The 20,527-nt window shown below is 36.2% G+C and overlaps 2 protein-coding genes across 23 annotated transcripts in view; both read right to left on the minus strand.

Annotated features, from left to right (window-relative positions):
- LOC132798977 (sodium/hydrogen exchanger 3) overlaps positions 1-20,232 on the minus strand; it is a 33,953-nt gene extending 13,721 nt beyond the window's left edge. For 8 of the 22 annotated variants that reach the window (XM_060811045.1, XM_060811043.1, XM_060811050.1 and 5 more), the window contains exons 1-11: positions 19,947-20,227; positions 8,150-8,849; positions 6,433-6,676; positions 4,181-4,444; positions 2,319-2,515; positions 1,954-2,074; positions 1,322-1,460; positions 1,043-1,260; positions 696-988; positions 368-493; positions 123-310 (exon numbers count right to left, since the gene is read on the minus strand). In XM_060811045.1, the coding sequence (XP_060667028.1) occupies positions 123-310; positions 368-493; positions 696-988; positions 1,043-1,260; positions 1,322-1,460; positions 1,954-2,074; positions 2,319-2,515; positions 4,181-4,444; positions 6,433-6,676; positions 8,150-8,659 (2,300 nt within the window). In that variant the 5' untranslated portion in view covers positions 8,660-8,849; positions 19,947-20,227. Of the gene's footprint in view, positions 1-122; positions 311-367; positions 494-695; positions 989-1,042; positions 1,261-1,321; positions 1,461-1,953; positions 2,075-2,318; positions 2,516-4,180; positions 4,445-6,432; positions 6,677-8,149; positions 8,850-8,922; positions 9,016-15,397; positions 15,764-19,946 lie in introns of those variants that run through there. The other 14 variants (XM_060811049.1, XM_060811039.1, XM_060811047.1 and 11 more) reach the window with 10 other exon arrangements.
- Positions 20,065-20,517, minus strand: LOC132798981 (uncharacterized). The gene has a single exon (XM_060811061.1). The coding sequence runs from the start codon at positions 20,440-20,442 to the stop codon at positions 20,305-20,307; it is 138 nt and encodes a 45-aa protein (XP_060667044.1). The 5' UTR covers positions 20,443-20,517; the 3' UTR covers positions 20,065-20,304.
- Between the last annotated feature and the right edge of the window lie 10 nt (positions 20,518-20,527).

Raw genomic sequence — 20,527 nt, forward strand, 5'->3', positions numbered from 1 at the left:
AATGTCTACGATATTCAAATTGCTTGCATACATGCATTGTTTACGATTACTCGATTATTCGCACTGTTATCGATCGATAATCGATCAGTGCTATCGACTCAAAATATCCAAAATTCGTTTACCAGGTGGTGTATATGGTTGGCGGTGCCCACCTGCCGCCAATATAATTATTGGTGTAATTCCTAAACAATGCACTCATTGACTCGGTGCCCGTCATCTGTCCAATTGTCGAGGGATTGCGACGCATCACCTCCATAGCATCGCGCATCGTTAGCTTGGAGTATGTCTCAATAATCTTCGGTTCAGCGCCCTGCAAGCAACAAGCAAATAATGCACATCCACTTAGAGAGTTAGTTTGGGGACTTACCTTCAAATCTCGGATCAACAGGGGGCGTATAAAGCGATTGTCGAAGCGCTTAAACTTATCACGAACATTGTAGTTGCCTGTCTTGCCCACAATATCCTCAATGCCAGCCATCAAATGATCCATAAACTGCAAGTAAAGTCATTTTATTTACAGTATTAAATATCAATATTAAGAATACTGTAATGTTGGATTAAAAGACGGTTTAAAAATATCCAAAATTAAATATTTTTGTGTCCAAGTTTCATGTCTCTCTCACAATTGGTTTTTAAGATACATAATTTAATACAGACGGACAGACGGATATCAGGATTACTTCATCTTCACTTACCCTCTCATGAATACGCTCATTCATTGTGGGCTTGCGTTTGTTGGCTCGCTTCACGTTGAGTATCTTGACAAGCGGCTTTATGGTGATGCCTTGCAGAAACACAGTAAAGTAGATCACAGCTATTGTGGTGGTCACAAACATGTTTTTATGCTTGACCACCCTCTCATCGACGAGCAGCACGAGGGCAAAGGCGACGGCACCACGCAGACCACCATAAGACATCACAAACTGATCCACGCGCGACAATTTGTGCAATCGAAAGCGATTGGCAATCGCCGACAGCAGTATAACACCTAAGAGAAGAATTCATTTGAGTTTAATTTATAAATTAACTTTCGATCACTCACCAATTACGCGAAATACGGAGCAGAAGGCAATGGTGAGCACCACAAACCAAGTATTCCAAACGTGCATGTTGTTGACGGTGGCAACGCCTAGGAACATAAATATGATCGTCTCAGCCGAACTCGATAACATTTTCAATGCGTATTTAACAGTTGTGTGTGACTTTTGTGATATATTCGATTCCACATAGTTCTTCATGGTAATGCCACAGAATGTTATGCTATCGATGAGATATTTCAAATTAATTTCTGTTTTATTTCAGTTATTTTAATCCTACTCACGCGAGTATGCCGCTCATGTGAAAGATTTCCGCATTCAGATAAGCCAGATAGGCCATGACGAATATGAATATCGGCTCTATAACGCGCACATGATCCGTAAAACGAGTAACTAAGCCAGTTAAGAATCCCCAAATGATGCCTACGAAAGAGAGATTAAAAAGGATTTATTGTTAAAATATTTATAATGAACTGTTAAGACAGGAAAAATAGATAATTATAATTCTAAGATAAAAATAAGATAATTATATTTAAGATAATTCATAATTGAAACAAGTTGAATTAAATTCAAAATATGTATAAGTATTGGGACTTAGAACATGCCTAAAAAAGGTTATTGAAAGAAAACAATATCTAATTTAAGATCTGTTTAATTTTTTAAGGAAAATAAATCTTGTAGCTAATATAAAAGATACCTTAGAAAGATAAATAAATAAAGATATTTTAGACATTTAAAAGTATATTGATTTTAAAACAATTTAAATAAAAATGTTGCTTGGAAAGCGGACACAAAATGGAAAAAATCAATTTAATTTTATTCAAACTTAAACTAAAAAAGAAACATAGCAGACCTCGTTGTTAATTTTTTTTCATTTTCAATTAACATCTACTTCAATATGTAAATGTCAACTTACCAATTGCTGTGCCACCGAGAGCGACAACGAAAAAGGAACCCACACCGTAGGCAATGTCCTGGCCGTTTATTTTCGGCAGACCAATCTCATTATAGGACTCCATCATGTGATACATGACAACCTGGAAAGCATAGATAGCACAGCACAGTCATTAATTTGCTCAATCAACGCCGCTCAACAATCAGTAGTCGCAATAGTCATTAAGTGCAACGTTGCACAGTTGAAGTACTTTGAGCTGACAGCCGCAAAGTGTGTGTGTGTGTGGCCAGCCTTTAATTGATACATAAAACTTGTTTATCTATTGCAATTGCCATAAAAATGAAAAGAAAAGAAAGAAAAAGAGAATCTCAGAGTGCTCAACTTACGGTAACGGCATCGTTTAGCAGGGATTCGCCAAAGACGACAATGTACAGGATTTCGTTGACATGGATTTCCTCAAAGACGGCCAGAACAGCGACCGGATCTACGGCGGATATTAGCGAGGCAAACAGAAATACATCCAGCAGCTTCGGTGTCTCATCCCCAAAGATGCCGCACACGCCGCAGGCATAAAGCGAGCCACCTGCAATTGGACAAGTGGAATTCCTTGCTTCAATTACCCATCCTTGTTGGTTGTTTGCTCGAGACGAAGCTCTTTCCATGGTAATTAAACTTAATCAAAAGACTAATTGTCTGCTTTCTTGAGTGCGCTTTCTTTTGACTAACTGCATTTTAAGTTGCCATCATCAATTTCAATTGTTTCGCTGATTCGAAGGCAAAATTGGTTGACTTAATTAGCACAGCGAGTATCTTAAATTGGGCACTGGGGACACAGAATTATATTTTCATCTATAGTGACAGTTTTATAATTCAAAGAGACTTTGTGAAACCATAAATTATTTTTAGTTGCTATAAGAATTTAATTTCTTAATTTGAAAGCTACAATTATTTAACTTAGTATAAAGTAAAAAGAAAGAAAAATATCATCATATTCACAATAAATACAATACTATGTTTAAATATACCAATTCGCTTCGAATAAGGAGGAATAAAAGATTTAAAAGCCAAGTGTCCATAATAATTGTATAATTAATTATAAATTAATTATAAAGACTCATTTTGTATATAATATATCATTTTTAAATGTTATACGAATTATTTTCTTAAAACTTTCTTCAAGAAGAAATGCGCAGTATTCTGTCAGACTGCCTTCTCTCCTCAAGATTCTCTCAAATTCCTTACAGACTCGTAAACAAATTGTAACAATTTGTAATATTTTTTTGTGGGTGCAGAAAAGCAAGTGTTGTGGCTCGTGTCATCCACATGCTGTGACTGTGAGAGGCGTCTCCTCTCTGTATATTTTGTAGTGCTTGTAATTTACACATTCACATCTATCGTACGATCTTGTTGTTTTATATTCGCGTAAATCACTTCTAAGCGGTCATCTAGCATACAACTGCTTCTGCCCTTCTCTGCTGCTTTTCTATCCCCTTGCACAACAATGTTGTGTGTGTTCGCGTGCCACAAATTTGTGTGTAGCAACTACGTCGACCATCATTGTAATCAGTCCTAAGTAATGCTCCACATATTGCCAGTAATTTTGTTTACTTTGTCAGCGTGCGAAACTCGCAATTGAAATGTTGCCGCAAAGTTGTTACTTGAAAATGAGTGTTTGTGATATGAGAATAATTTGTATAGAGAACTTTTAACTTAACTACAATATGTGAGTTGAGATTTCCTATGAGTAGAAATATTTTTCAAAAGAACAAAACTGAAATCTGGACTTAAAAAACAGCCTTGTTATGAACTAAAAGGCTAATAGAAGTTATTGCGGAAAATGGAAAATCTGAAATTGCTTAAAAGATTAGAATTGTGTGGTAATTCTAGAAACCGAAATATGTTTATGTCAAATATTTACTTGATTCGATTAATGCAATTTTCCATCTATTTATAGCAAGTTGAATTTCAATATCACGCAAGGTTTATTGACCTCGGCAGTTGATAAATATTTGCAGCGGTTAAAAAAATAACTTCTTGTGACCTCATTGACCGCCTGATGGATGAGTGAGCAAGTGAGTGATGGGGACCAACAGACTGTGATCCTGTGAGGCAGTCACGTATGAACAATCACTTTACTTTTTTCCCGGTCAAAGTTATTTCTTCCTTTTATTATTTTAAAAACACTTGGGGTTGCTTGACAACATCGCGTATCCGATGACGTCATTAATTTAATCAATTGAATGCTTACCAATTGTGGCCACATTGAAGATGGTGCCCACAACAGCCATGAGGAGGATGGTGCCCAGGTTATCGAAGAACATGCGATTGGGCATAAAGTAGCCGGCATCCAGGATTATCGGTGGCAGCATGTAGAAGAAGAATGTGTTGGGCGTCAGCGGCGAGACGGCGACATCGGTGCAGAAATAAAGCACAACGCCAATGACCACGCCCACCACAATCAGCAAACATGATTCCGGAAATATCAGATGCAATTTGGGTGTCATATGGAAACCTGTAAAGCACAAAAATTCCGTATTAAAGTCGAAAAGAAAGCCGAAAAACGTTTTTCCTCCTGCCACATTCCTTGATGTATTATACATATGAGGGCGGTGTGAGAGGCGTGGCGTCTGCCTCACACTTCAAATTGTACTGCTTCTGAAATACTTTCACTTTGAATGTGTTTTTTGTGTGCGCCTATAAAAACTAACGAAACTACGGCGACAACAAATTCCATTTCAACTATGGCCCATTTACATGAAAATGTGACTTAACCAAGTTCACCAAGTTCCTCAGCTCTCGTCACTTTGGAGCTGCTTTGCGAATATTGCTGATGTTTGCATTTGGGTCAATTGCCACGATGGGTAATATGGAAATGTAGGTCTCTAGTATGAAACGCTTCAAGAAACACGGATGGGGATAACTCTACATATCTCAATCGTCAACAAAGTAGTATGCACAAATTATTTCATATTCATATTATTATTAGAGTGGACTCTTTACATTTTATCTGTATTTCAACTGTTTAATTTTTATTTTCTTTATATATTTCCAAATATCCTAAAATAATTTTAAGAGGAAGCTTCACACAAAACAATTTATATTAAGAAAAGTGTAAGCAACTCAATTTTTGATTTATATAAATTATTTTATATGTAAATTAGTTGCTCAAACTTTTCTGCTTTTAAATTATTTAAATCAAAGTTTTCGCGAAATATTAAAAAATTTTCGGCTGTATAAATATTTTTAATCCAATTACTCATGTACAGCAACGAAAGCTAGATGGCGCTAGTGTGCTGGTGGTGCAGCAAGCCCTAAAAATAGTTTCCTGATTAACTTCCGCCTTCATAAATTGATTACCATAAAATGTTTAGGGTCGATGGAAAGGATATTGTAACTAGGAAGTCTGAATCTTTAAAAGTTTGTTGAATTCATACAAGTACAAAAAAGTACAACAAAACTAAACGATAACAATGAATATTAAAACTAATTTGCACTTTAAGTATATACTTCATAGTATAGTACATACTTTATAGGATACTTTATAGTAAATATTTAAGAAAGTAACAAATTTAATTATGTAATTTATCAATAAATATCAAAAGGCTTCACGACATGGCTAAGAGCACTTGCTTTGTGAGCTACACGTAATTTACGTTGCAAATCGCATTAAAATTATTACAGTTAAGTTGCGATTTAATTCGATTTGGGCCAACAGCATATTCGGGCTTGTTGAAAAAGTGGCCGTGATAATAATTACATAAGTGGCCGTCAGAGTCACTCGAGACACTTGACTTATTCAATTGCAGATGCGAGTGGAACGTGTAGGACGATGTGGTCAGGAGTGCGAAAGAGGCTAAATGCCAGCTATCCAACATTGGGCAGTCACTCTTGGCCAACAGAGTGTGGGAGGAGGCGCGGCGTATGCGTGTGGCTTTTTGGGCCGTGCTTGCAGCCTTGAACAAATGGATTTTTGTATGAAAGCCAAGGTAACGCAAAAGAGAAGCAAGAAGAGCCGCGAGCTCCAAGCTGCCGGCCAGATAACAAAGTCAACACCGGCACTCTCAGAGCTGTTGAGAGGAGGAGGAGTGACTGGAAGTAGTCGAATTTATTGCAGCAGCAGCTTGCCAAATAGTTTATGCAATCTGGCAATTGTTGCTCAAGGGGGTTTTGTCGGAATTTTAGGGGGCAGTGTCAAGGATTTCTGCTTTTGCTCGCTTGTTGCTTGTTGCGCACTTGCCTGACGCTTATGCAATGTCCTTCAGCCTGGCATACAGGCTGCACACCTACACACACAGAGTTGACGTACATCTGCATGTCAGTGACAGCGCCGTAGTAAACGTTATATAAAACATATTGATTTTGCTTAGCAACCGCTGGCAGCACGCGCACTCCCACATTCGGGGCCAAGATTGTTTGCCATTTCGAGTCCTAGATTTACATCCTTCACGAGTCCTAAACATGCTTCCCCTTTGTGTGTGTATTCCCATTTTATTCACTCACCGATTTTGGCTATGCTCGCCGATAAGATCCAAATGCCAATTATAAACGGCGTCTTCACGCGCGCAAAGTCCACTTGTGACAGCGGATAGCGCTCCATCTTGTGGTGTCCCCCCTCTTCGTCGTCCATCTCCACATCAAAAGGATCTGGGTCCTTAAGCTCCTCGGCAACTGGCTGCTGTGGTGGCATGGTGGACGATGCGGCGTCTGTGGTGGCCAAAACTGACGGCGTGGTTGTCTGTGGCAGCTGTGAAATGAGAAAGCGGGAAGGGAAGAGCAAGAGAAATATTAGAAATAATTAAAATGTAAATGAAGGAATAAGAATTTATTACATGCTTTTTTATTAAATTTAATTCCCGGCGAAACATTTCACAGTTATCAAAAACTACCACGAAATTATGGATAGAAAATAGAAAACTATTTTTAATGAATAATAATGAATAACAAATTATCTTGAACTTAATCCTCTGCATATTAATATAATTAAGACTCAGGGAAGATGCAATATACATCTATATCGCTTTAATTTCTAAGCAATTATTACAATAAGAATTAGTAATCTCTTTTTTTTTTAAGTAGAAACTTTAACATCTCGCTAAGATATTTAAAGCTTCTTTACTATATAATTAACAAGAAATATGACAGAAATAAAATATACTAAAACTTAAAAAGAATTCTTATTAATACTATATTTGGTTAAATACGTTTTTGTAATAAATTTAATATTTGTGTAACATAGATACTTAAAATACAAAACATGTGAAATGCTTTAATCCCTATCTATATGGTTATCTCTTAACTACCTGCTGATATATTAATTCTCTGAAATATATGAGCTGTCAAATCGCTCAACAAGTATCTATAGTATTCTATCCTTTGAGGTCTTGTATCAACAATAGAAGATCCAATTTCAAACCGCTCTAATTACAGGGTATTTAATAACAGCGGAATGTGTGCTAAGGTAATTGGAGTGGGCTCTTCAACAACTACAGACTGGCAGTTGCTTTTACGATGACAGTCTACTATGTCAGCTATTTTCTGAATGAAATTGGTTGGCATAAATTAAGTGGGCCCGCATAGCTCGAGTCCTCGCTTCTCGTGGGTTGATCTAGGTCAGTGCTTAGGTAAGGAAAATGGAAACAGGTGGGTGGAAATAGTAGAGAGAAAGCTATATGTGGGCGTTGGAATATTTATAATTTGTTATAGAAAAGAATCACCTGAAGAATGGCATTTTTTGTTAAGGAATTTAAACTGATTTTATATTAAAGTAAAGGCTGTAAGAATCTACAAGTATTTTCACAATTTGCGTTATTTCTTTAGAGCTCTATTTATGCAATTATTTTCCTAATTACATGCCAATAAGGCACTTCAAACATCTGCTAATCTGTTTAATTATGCTAACAAAATGAGGCGTTTTTTCGCTAATCAGCTTATCAAGTAGCTCACTGTCAGCGGGACAGTATCTGATGGATACGACAATCAAACAAGCTGTCATGACGTCAGTGGGAAAATTTGGACAATATAATGCCTGACAAGTCATGAGACTATGACGCTTCTGCACATACCAAATTAACCTAATTATAGACAATTATTAACTAAACAAAGGTGGAACAAGACAGCGGCAAATACTATAATTAAATGCCAGGTTAAAGAAAATCCGAGTAATGGAAGGTGTTTAGTGTCGCTAAACGCTAAAAATCAATTAGCTTGAGATACTTACGTTTAACTGCGTGACTGCAGCCGGTGGTTGGGCGGTGCTGGAGCTGGAACTCGAACTCGAACTGGAGCTGGCACTGACATTTGGACGTGCTTCGCTGCCGGCGAGAAGCAGGCAAAAGCTGCAGAGCAGCAGAAGCAAAAGCGACATGCTCCTTGACTGTTGATGTCTTGGCTTGTGGTAAACTCTTGTTGGTGGTTGCTCACTCGGTGGTGGTGGTTGTTGTTGTTGTGGTTGTTGTGAACGGCTGCTGTTGCCGTCACTTTGATTTCGACTCATTGGATTGGCCAACTGGCAAGTTGTTAATTCGTTTAGTTGAATTTGTTTAGCACCATTTGATGGGTATGCACAGTAATTGAGAGTGGAAACTGGACTTGGACTTGGACTCGGATGTGATGTTGCAGTTGCAAATGCTGTTGTTGGACGTGGCCAACAGGCGCGGCGTGCGAGGTTCATTTGTTGCTGCAACGCTGGCGTCGCACTGTCGTAATCCTTTTCCGTGCGGCTTTTCATTCTACAGCAACGACTTCTTCTTCGCCTTCTGCTTGATTTATATTGTTGATTCGCACTCGAACTGAGTTATCGATTCCTGCTGGCATAATACACAGTTTGTGTATGTTTGTGTGGGTGTGTTGTCCTTTTGCTGTCTCCTTTAATATTCTTGTTGTTTTTGTTGTTGTTGTTGCCAGTCAAGTGTCGGCGTCTGCAAGTAGTAGAAAAAGAAGGTTAAACAAAATGTTTAGCCATTTCCGTTTAACATCGCTTTATCGACCGACCTGCCGCAATAACCAACTGAAACTGGTTAAAACCCAGCAATTTCAGTCAGCACGACACCTTCTGTGCCTTCAATGCTTTGTTTACCCAGAGAGAGTCGCCCAATATCAATCGATATGGCTCAGACAATTTGGCAGATGTGCTAAAATCGCACGTTTGCCAAATGCCAAGCTTAGAATTTCGACTACATCATTTAACATGTTCAAAGTTGCGAAGCAATGGAATAATATTTGTGGCTAAAGAATGACTTGAAAGATTATTCTTAATACTTTTATATTCGTTGGAAAAAACTTCAACAACTTTAATAACTTTGAACATAAAATTTATGTAAATAATATTTGAAATTTAAATTTAAGCTCAAACAAAAATATATTGGAAAATAAATCTATTTTTATGATAATTTATTATTCACTATTCAAAGTTTGTTCGTCGTTAATAGTGTTGAAATAAATAAAATGTAACTTCTGAAAAATTTTGTTAATATAGCGTGAAATATTAAACAAATTTAAGAAAAGTTTGTGCGCTGTAAAAAACGCTATAAAATTATTTATGGGCTAAATTATATAAAGCACATTTTAATACATTTACTGACTACTTGAAATGCATAAACACTTTCTCCACATTGCTTATGAATTAAGTATAGGGAAACTGCATGTCTTACAATAAATTTGCTATCGTTAAAACAGATTTTGAATACCAAAATCTGTATTCAAGCAGAGTACTCGTCGTCTCTGCGTATGAGTGGACAAAGGGACTTTTTTATAGCGTCTTGCAGTTAATTTCCAATGCTAATAGGCAATCAAATTTATGGGCAATCATTTATAGGAGTAGTTATTTATACTGATTAGACCATTGGCGGTTTATTTGCAGATACTTTGTCAATATTTGTACTTTTAACTGGATAGATCCAGTGCACTTTAACATGTTAATTGCAGAGGTAAACACAATAATAAAAACGAAAGAAGAAAAAAACTGAAAGGTTTCGCTGGCTATCAGAGCAAAAGATAACAACTGATTTGAATTGAAGGTAAGTAGCTGAGAAGAAGCTAATTACGAGTGACTAGAGACAAACTTATCGAAGTAAGTATGATCGTAAAGTGTTGGCAGATAATGCAACACTCGAGTTATAGAATGATTGTTTATTGCAACTGATGTGTACAAGCTGCAGTCAAGTGCAATGTCGAGACTCGCAATCAATTTGAGGGCAATTATTCTTGTATATACGAGTATGCTATGCATCTTCTTCAATTGACACTATTCAATTGCTTATTTTAAGTTTGCCACAGCAATTGCCATATTTTATATTCTTTTTATTTATCATTTTTTTTGTTTTGCGAATGTCGTTTCTAAACATCTCAATTACAAGCAGCTGCTGTGCTCAGCCAATTGGATTGTCACCATCAGCACTTTGGATCCCCTTCCTCTGCTGATTACTTGTAAGTACTTGGCACCAAACAGTTTCAAGTTCAGTGACTTTGTTGCAAAAAACGGTTAACCACTTAACCGGCATTAACCGGTAATCGAAAGCGTTAAACAGATTAGAGTTAACATTCTGTGTGGGAACCGTTTGTGGCAGCTGCTTTGATTCATTTACCGCTCAATGAATGCAATTCAATTTAGATTATTTGAATGAAAATGAATGCTGGACAAGAAAATGTTGTTATTTATAGAACCAGAAATGGCGGGAAATTAGCTGAAGGTTAATTAAATTGGCAATATCTTAGTTCAAATAATGGCGCATCTGTCTATCAGAACCCAGACAACTATTCATCAGACTTTATATTCTAATTGTTTATATTCTTTTATTTTAAGTTTATGAGCCCGTTAAAGCTTTCTGCACATTTCTGGCAAACGACTCTTTATTCTCAGCCAAGCATTCTACTGAATAATAAAATTTCTCCGCTCCATCAAAAATTAGTTGCGTAATAAATAATAATAATGTCTTCTTTATATCCCGAAAATTTCAGCACGTTTGTGCGATATTTACACCAATTATAGAGCTTCGGGTAGTTAATAAAATTTCTCAAAGTTGCATAACATATAGTACATACTTAACTAAAGAATATACTGAATAAAATTACTGAAAATTTTCTTAGAATAAGTTCTCAATAATTAGAAACACTTTGATTGAAATTCAAAGCAGGAAAAAAGCATTTGAACGTAATAAATTTTAAATATATTCCAACATTGACAGCTGTCGGGAATAATTTGTCAAATATTGACTCTACACTAAAGTCAGCGAGTTTCCTTTGAGAGGTGACCGCCCAAGGGCCAAGAGTTAAACACAAATTGGTTTGGCACATCTGTCCAGGCGTTAACTATTTGCATTGCCAACAGCCATATAGCGAGAGCGAGAAAGAGTGCAAAAGAGTGAGAGAGAAAGAGAGCGCGTCGGTCTGTGTTTATGTAAATTTTTGGTCCGTTGCCACAGGCGAGTCTATGAACACTCTACGTAGACGCAGTTCAAGTTCAAGTTGTGCCTGGCTAAATGTATTTTAAAGGTCAAAAGATGATTTTCAATATTAATAAAAGCGCCATTTGTTTATGGACCGCGAGTAATTGACGTATTTTTTGGACGGCGACCAACAAATTGTTTTTGTCTTTATAGATAGAAAAATTCAATATATAATATATTCAACAAAAATATAATGTTGCATTTTGCAATTTACAATAACAGAATAGATAGAAATAGGTTTATAGAATTTATTTCAGAAAAATTAAAATGTATTTAATAAGTAGATCGTTCTCTTTACAGAACTGTAGCTTTGGATTTCCAAAAGATTTATACTTTGTATTACCAAAAAAAAGCAAAATTCTCAATGACCAACTGATTGCTTCCTTTTCCAGTTTACACCAGTTGCCTTGAGTGGGTCGATTCTTTGACTTGTTGATAAGCGGTTCATTTAATTGGGACTCCACATAAATGTTTTTCTTAATTGTACTTTCGTTCATTCCTGTTTCACTTGGTCTGATGACTCTGCTTCTTTCTATATTAAGAACGTTTACAATCTCTTCTTGGTCTTTCGTCTTGATTCTTTTCTTCGATAGCGTCAGGTCGCAAAACTTGATTTCACCACAGGGCGATATTTGTATGGGCAAACGTATGTACATATGTATATAAATATGCTCGTGAGCAGTTAAATCGGTCTTGTTATGTTTGTCCCAGTAATTTTCCATATACAGCAAGATCGTCGCTGAATGTATTTCACAATTCTTCGTAACTTTTGAACATGCCTTCTTTATGTTTTATTTATGTTCGAGTTTTGGCTACGGTCAACATTGTGAGAATTTGTGTTTTTATGCTTGTGAAAAACGTAGAAGAAATTTTAGTGGAAGGAAACTGCGTCCATATGAAACATTGGATCTCAGAGACTTGAGTTATGATTTTGTTTTGCCAAACACACTTCCGCCCCAAAAAAAATCGAATAGCAGGAGTACATAGCTGTTGAAGCTATTGCCTCGATTTTTGGTATATGCAATTACAACTACGGTCTTTATGATTCCTGAATTTGGTTGGTAGAAGTTATTTGAGAAACAATTGTATATGACAAACAACACAGATGCAGTCGGATATTAGTTGCTTTGCTTGAAAATCTGCCATATTTTGCGGCCTAAGGTATATTTTGAATGTAATAGTATATCGATATACCAAATATAGCATTTGGTATATTTTTGTATATTAATTTGGTATATTAAAAAAAATATTAGTTGCTTTGGTTGAAAATCTGCCATATTTTGCGGCCTAAGGTATATTTTGAATGTAATAGTATATCGATATACCAAATATAGCATTTGGTATATTTTTGTATATTAATTTGGTATATTTAAAAAACAACATTAGTTGCTTTGGTTGGAAATCTAATAATCTAATCTAATAGTATATCGATATACCAAATATAGCACTTGATATATTTTTTAATATTCGTTTGGTATATTTTAAAAAACAATACTGCGCTGTTTTGCATTTATTGGAAATGGGTAGCGGGTATCTCACAGCGAGCACACTCGACTTTAGCTTACTTTATATTGGTACGATCGTCTTCAGTGCTTTCTGCTCCCCATTCCACATAGTTAAAAGTTGTTGCTTCCCCTTCTATGCCTTACAATCGATTTGCCACAGGAAAACTACCTTAATTGAGCTTTTTGCGTAATTATTTCTAAACAAATCAAAATCAATTGCAGCAGGGAAAAATGCAGTAGTTGCGAAAGATGCGCAGATGGAAATCAGACTGCAACCGGTAATGGGCCAGATATTAACCAGTTCAATGCGGTCTGTCCAGCCACTGCAGCAGCTGCCAACTAAATATCTCGTGCCATATTTATGGCCAAAAGCATTTTGAAAACAATCTCTGATTTTCCGTGTATGATATGTGTGTGTTTACTATTGTGCTCTCTTTCACATATATGAATGTAACCAATTCGCATTTCTATAGCAACAATGCACGACAATTCATAAATGCATTGCCAACTTCAATGTGTATGGGAGTGTGTGTGTGTGTGTTTAGACCATGATTGCGGGCCATAAATGTTTGTCAAGTGTAGTGGGCTAATTGACTAAGCAAAGTGTTTTCCATCCCTGAATGGCAACGAATTAAGATAAACAACCGTTGTGTGCATTAAGTTGATTAACTATTATATTACTTTGCAATCAATTTGCATCATGTTGTCCATTTGCAAGCCGAAGACAATTATTATTTGATTTATTTATCGCTATTGAATGACATTATTCAGTAATAAAGTTGGCTCTGAGATATGGAAACATAATTTGGCAAATATTCTTAATGTGGAAAACCGTTTCAATTGAAACTGTTTTTCGTTTCTTATAATCCAATAAAATTTCGTTAGCAGCTTTTAATGTTTAACTCATTGCCAATTTCATTCATTAATTTGTTATGGAAATGTGAGTGCAACTGTAGTCATTTGCTGAATTTATGGCCTTGGCAAAAAGTGACTAAAGCTTATATAAACCACGTTTACTTGAAAGAGACCACAAAACAGCAACAAAATGTGTATAACAAATCACCACAAAATCATTTTACGGGGTTTTGCGACAAATGCTAAGTGACTTTAAGGGCGAACTCAAGGAATGGCTGAGTGACAAGGGAAGGAGATTGAGAAGAAGGCCAAGAAGGAGCTGAGGACCCAAAAATTGTTGCCACAATACGATTGAAGTTGTCCCTTTTTTTTGTTGTATTTTTTTTGGAAGCGTAATTGTTTTGCTGTTATCCATCGATAAGCTGTAATGTTGGGTTTCCATATATTTATGGGCGCAAGGGTTTTTTTTTGCTTGCTTGAAATATGGGGCAACAAACATAATCTTTGCATTGTGAAATATTGTTTATATGGGCACGACCATATTTAATTCTTATCTGAGAAATACGCCATGGCAAATCTTTCATTTTGTTTCGGAAATCATTTCTTAATTCCAGTTAATGTTGGTTTTGCAGCACATTATAAAACATTAATTTAATCAATTAACATTATTTGACACCCACATAAAACCCATCAAACTCAAACTAGTTTCACAGCTATTTTACAGCTTGATAAAGCCATAAACAAGAAACAGAAAACCTCGATTGAGAGCTTTAAAAACAATTGTAATGTATTCCATCAGCTAAACAATTTCGATAATTTTTGTTGTTTATCACGGTCATGCGAAAAAAATGTCTAAAATTACAGAATATAATTATTATTATATCTTCACTGATATGCCAAAGCTTGGCCACTGTGATTGTTATTATTTATTGATTTATTGATAGCACTGTGGTCAGTCTTTTTACAATAATAAACATGATCAAAACTACATTTTTCTAGTTGTATAACATATGTAGATAAAATATACACATGTATATGAAGTCATATATTTATGGGAATTTGGCGGTAACAACACAAAGTAAGACTGTTGATTGATTGAGTGCCATCAACAGGGACTGAAGGACAGCTGCAACGTTAAGCTGCGATATGATCACAAACATTGTGCACCTTTTGTTGACGTAGGGTCGTCAACCAGAAGTGTAGGTAGATGCTAGGCGGTGTTATCAGTAGAACAACACTACCACCACAACAACAACAAGAACAACAACGAAAACAACATTGAGGCAGACACAAATGACCCGAGAGCAAGCGATTTTGGAATGCGAAGCGGAAAGTAGAGCAGTGTGTCTAAAGAGGCCTAGAGAATGATTGTTGGAAAAAAATCAGAGAGGCAGAGAGTGAGAGAGCGAGTAGGAAGTGACAGGCGACGGGGGGTGAAAAGTCAGCAGCACATTGAGAGGGAGACTGAAGACCAAAATAAACACAAAGTACACTTTTTGAGTGGAAAAATGGTTGCAGTTGGAAAAAGACATTTGTTAAAAACATCTAAAAATACACAGAGAGCGGCAGAAGAGCACGTAATTTACAGTCAACATCAACATAAAAAGAAATATGCATATTATAAAGATTTATGAATTTATATTATATACAAATTGAACGCACATTGGCAAGGTTTTCCCGCGTCAAATCACAAGGCAGCAGCTGTATCTTTTGCTTTTCCAAAAACGAAATTTCAACTTGAACACGATTACGACAATTCAATTTGTTTATAAATAACAAAAAAGCATGTTTGAATGAAATTCAAAGCACTCTCGTTATCTTTTGATTTCGCTGCTGGCGACGCTTTAAACACACGTGTTGTGATTTCATAGCTAAAATATTTAGTATTAATTGCACAATTTAATTTTCATTTAGTATACACAGTTTTGTATTTTCTTGTTTATATATTTTGTAAATTGCTTTCCATTTTTGCGTTTTCAATTTTTCAAATTTATTTGCGGAAGATCGGGCAAAAAACAAACTGTAGTCCGCGTTCTGAAGCGAAGAACTGAATCGAAACTAAAAACAAAACGGCAGCAGGGAAAATCATTGCACAGAGAACGGGTAGTCCAGTGAGCGATAGAGATAGAGAGAGAGAGAGACAGAGAAAGAGAGGCACAGCGAGGAAAGAGAATGAGCCAAAAAGCCGGCTGTCGCACAGTGGGGCAATGTGATTCTGCACCGTGCAATTGAAATGTTTTTTAAAACATGGCAATTCATTTTGAAATTAAAAAAATTGTTTATTTTGCGAATTATATTTATGTTGGCAATATAATTGTAAATTGGTTCCATTTATTTATTTATTTCTTAGGTACATATATTCAAACAACATATATATATATATATATATAGATTAAATCTGATGAACATCAAATTAATGGAAGTTTATGAACATGTATTACTATATAAAAAAGTAAACTAGTTTTTTAAAGAAATAGTTTTATAATTTGATTTCTGTTTTCATTATTTAAATAGCTTTAGGATTATAACTATTTTTAGCTAAGGTGCCCACTGTATAGCGCATCAATTTCCATGTAGTTTTTAACAGTGCTTTAACAGCAAGCACCCACAACAATGTAAACTATGCTGTTATTTTGTTTACATTTTAAAAGCCAAATATAAACAGAGAATATAAACTACCTAAATTATCAAAGAATAAATGGGAAATGCGCTGTATGCTTACTTAAGGTATAAAACACGAAAGTTTCTTATACTTTTTTACTCTGTAATCTGTATTAGAAAAAAAGCAAACAAAAAATAAACTTAATTTCTTCAATAAACTTTTTAGTTTCTTATACTTTTTTTACTCTGTAATCTGTATTGGAATAATAGCAAGAAATATACAGCTAATTTCTTAAATAATCTTTTCAGTTCTTATGCAGTTAAATGGAAGTAAAGTTTCATTTATGCAACGCCACTAATTAATCTGACCCTTCCAGGTATAAAAAGGTTAAAAGCTTCGATACATCCGCATTCTTTGTTTTCCCCCCTTCGTTTCTCTTTTTTTTGTGTTTTCAGCCATTTTCATAGTTAATTGAAATTAATAATTGAGCACAGGCACGTGCAGGCAGCATACAATTGGCAGCAAGGAACTGCCAGGACATGCAGTTTAAATTGATTTTCATTCAGTCCAACTACAGCTATGTATACATATACCATATAGTCGAGAGACTCGACTGCAAGGATAACAACTGCTACGTAATGCGCCTGTAATTACAATGTACACACAGTGACTGGCAAATGTATGCGCCTGCATTGAAAAACATGCAAGTGTGTGTGTGTGTATCTAATGTAAGTTGCCAGTGTATTGGTTGGACATTTCAATATCAGGTTCGTGGCATTTCCATATCGATCGATTGCCCCTGGGGGCAAGAGGGGCACAAACAAAAAGAAACAAAAAAATGGAAAAAAATACGGCTACAAAACAGCTAAAGCCGCAGTCAGGAGCAAGGACGACAAGGGGCCGATGACTGGCGCCTCGTGACTGCACAGATATGAGCACTACACTACACTACACTACACTACAGACAACACTGCACTACATAAGCGATAGAGATAGCTGTGTGTAGTAAGTAATATGCACACAAAACAGTTTTGTGTACACATTATCCTTGTACTTGAAAAGAGCATTGCACACTAAGTGCACATAATTGAATGCAAAGGACACACAGAGACAGCGCAGCAAGCTCCAAAGACGCAATCCTGCCTTGATTGCACATCTTAACGAGATTCTTTTACGAGTGTGTCAGCTTTACGGTTTGTCAGCATAGTGCTGATGCTCATCGATATTTGAGTGGCGCTCGTCATATGCAGCTAAGCTCAATCTATAAACTCAGCTCTTCAAAAGAGCTTTTGAAAATGTTTTGATTTTAAGATAATGCGAAAATAAATGCCGCAGACACAAAGTGAATAATATAAAATTTCGAAAAATTAAGTAAAGTTCTTAGAATAAAGGAAAACAAATAAGAAATTCTATTATTTTATGTTTCATTTGAAATTTCACTAATGATTAGGATTATCTTAGCTGAAGCAAAGTAAGTTCATTTAAAATAAAGCAAGATTCATTTAAATCAGCGACTTAAGAAAAACTCGTGTTTATAACTGACTCCAAGGTCTAAGTTTATTTAACTTCATAAGGTCTAAGTTTATGAAGAAGTCACAAAAGTTTTTTAGTTCAAGATAAAGCGAAAAAGAATAATTAGCTATGTAGAAGTTTTGGGCCACTAATTAAATTAGATAAAAACTTTGATGCAGACAAGCTTTTTGATTAAACGCTGAAGTCATATAAAATATTATTCGAATCATAAATAAGTATTTAATTTTTGAGATAAACCCTCTTTTAATAAAATATGCAAAACCTAACTGCTTTTTGTTAAACCATTCAATAAATAACGTTGGAATGAAATATACGTTAGAGCCCAAAATTCTGCTAATGACTAAACTATGTAAAATTGTTTGTGCACTAATTATATAATGCTAAAGAAATCCAGATGAAATAACTTAAATGACTTAAAATGAAGACAACATTTGAGAATAAAACGTTTTACTTTTCAGCGAATGAAAAATAATGTCAAGTCGTAAATATTTTTGTAAAGTTTTGCAAGAAAACCGCTTTTACAGCTGAGAAAACACACCAAAGTTTTGCTTACGATGTTTTTGGTAAGAGACTCTTCAAGGAGAAAGAGAACAGCTTTAGATTCGATAGACTTAACTTGTGAGTGTGTAACTCAAAGTTTTGCGCTTCGAATAAAATATAATAATCCTCCGCCCACGACAGAGCAACAACTAGACAACAAATAGTCAAGCGACGCAGCGACGCGACGCTGTGGCAAGCAGAGACGAGGCAAGGCGAGGAGAGGCGAATCGAGGCGTTATGTAAGTGGTTGGCACTGCTTCAAGGACGTTGACAACAAGTCTGTCTAAAGCCGAAAATAGCAAGACAGCGAGCGCCAGTTCAGCGAATGAACAGAGATAGTGGAAACAGTAGGAAAATAACAGGATAATCAACATAGTAGAGGCACAGAGATGGAATAGACCAATTTATTACGGTTTTGCAATGACCAAGACTTGAAGGACGAAAAACACGCAATGCTCGTATAGTAAATCAGTGGCAAATAAAAACTCAACCGACTGGGGCGTGACAAATAGACAATAGTTATTGCTTTGGCATCGCCACAAGGAAATCAACACAGAGAAGCAAATAAATAAATAAGTATGTACTTTGTATGTGCACACACACAAACACACATATGCTTAAATCTTTATATGTATGTATATTTTCAGTGTTGAAGAAGAGCGTTGCAAGCAGTCGATAGCTAGCAGCGATTTCGATATACATATCAACTACGATAATTATTGCGCATAATGATCTTAGCTGAAGTTGCACTTCTGACTTATCGACACTGCAGTTGTCGCTGTGAGAGGACTGCATGCCATTGTCCGCATGACAAAACATTATTCTGCCGCCACGGCGACAGCAGCACCAACAACAACACATGGTGCCTGCAATACACAAACAGAGAAAAAAAGTGTAGCATGCTTTCATGCGCTGCATGTGTGCGTAAGTCGCCTTTTGTTATTATTATTGCTTGCATTCCTGCTGGAAGCGTTGGCAGCGACAGCAGCCAATGTGACGTAAAAAAAATAACAAAGACTTTGTCGGCGTCGCCGTTATGACAACTTGTTTTTGTTTGGCGTGGGAGCGCTTCGACAAAACTTCGACATGCGCAATGGCCGCCGCCGCCTGTAAAAACATCTGTTTTGTAGTTAGTTTATGGTGTGTGGGAGAGAGCGCCAAAAAAGGAAGAAGCAGAACGTAAGAGAGAGCGCAAGTCAAAGGTGCGAAAGGGAGAGCGAGAGACAGAGCAGCAAGAAAAAACAGCAAGGAGTATCAGCTTCATTTTTACTACACTGTCGATTGCTGGACGCTTTTCAGATGCTTTCGAAATTGGCTCATTGAATTTATAACTTTGCAAATCCCCCGACATAACGACAATGAGCGCCAAGCCAGTCAGGCATAAGTTAAGTGCTATAACTTATAACGTATCGGCAAACGCATTTTATTATGCAATTATTTGCACATACATTATTTGCTATACACCACAGATTATACTACATATTTTATTATGTAAGATTAAGATTTGCCATAAGTTTGATATTAAACAAGACTTACTTTAGAAATTTGTTGCTCTTCTTCTTGCTGTAAATTTTAATCAGCAGACACACCTAATGTTTTTTTTGCAGAACTTCGTTTACTTAACTTTGCCATGTTATCACTTTTTCACTAACAATTATTTTGCAAGAACTGCTATAGATTTTTGTTTTGTTTTTTTTTGTTGTGCACTTTTTGGAGTTTTGTGTTTAGGCCGCTTAAATCGCTTAATAATTGATGTAATTCACACACTAACATATACGCGAATGCTGTCAAATTATTGGTGACTCTAGGCGGCCGCAACGGCAGCAGAGACTGAGACTGCGATGGCGGCGTTATTCGCCCCTTCTCCACCAACGCACCTTCTGCTGCTGCTGCTTTATAGCGAACGCTTGAGCACGTTAAAGTTTTGCATTAGATTTGCCGTTTTCATATAAACAGCAAACAATTTATTGGAGGTTTTGTGAAAATGTATTATGCATCGACTGGTGTAGAATTGCCGCCGGGCCATTGCCATTGCCAATTTGATGGGACACGCACTGAAGACTAAAGAATTTTCTCTGAGCTTCACCTTCACGTGAGGCGACAGGACGTTTGGCTGG

This window comes from Drosophila nasuta, chromosome 2L (genome assembly GCF_023558535.2).
Source record: "Drosophila nasuta strain 15112-1781.00 chromosome 2L, ASM2355853v1, whole genome shotgun sequence".
In the NCBI taxonomy this organism is placed as follows: domain Eukaryota; kingdom Metazoa; phylum Arthropoda; class Insecta; order Diptera; family Drosophilidae; genus Drosophila; species Drosophila nasuta.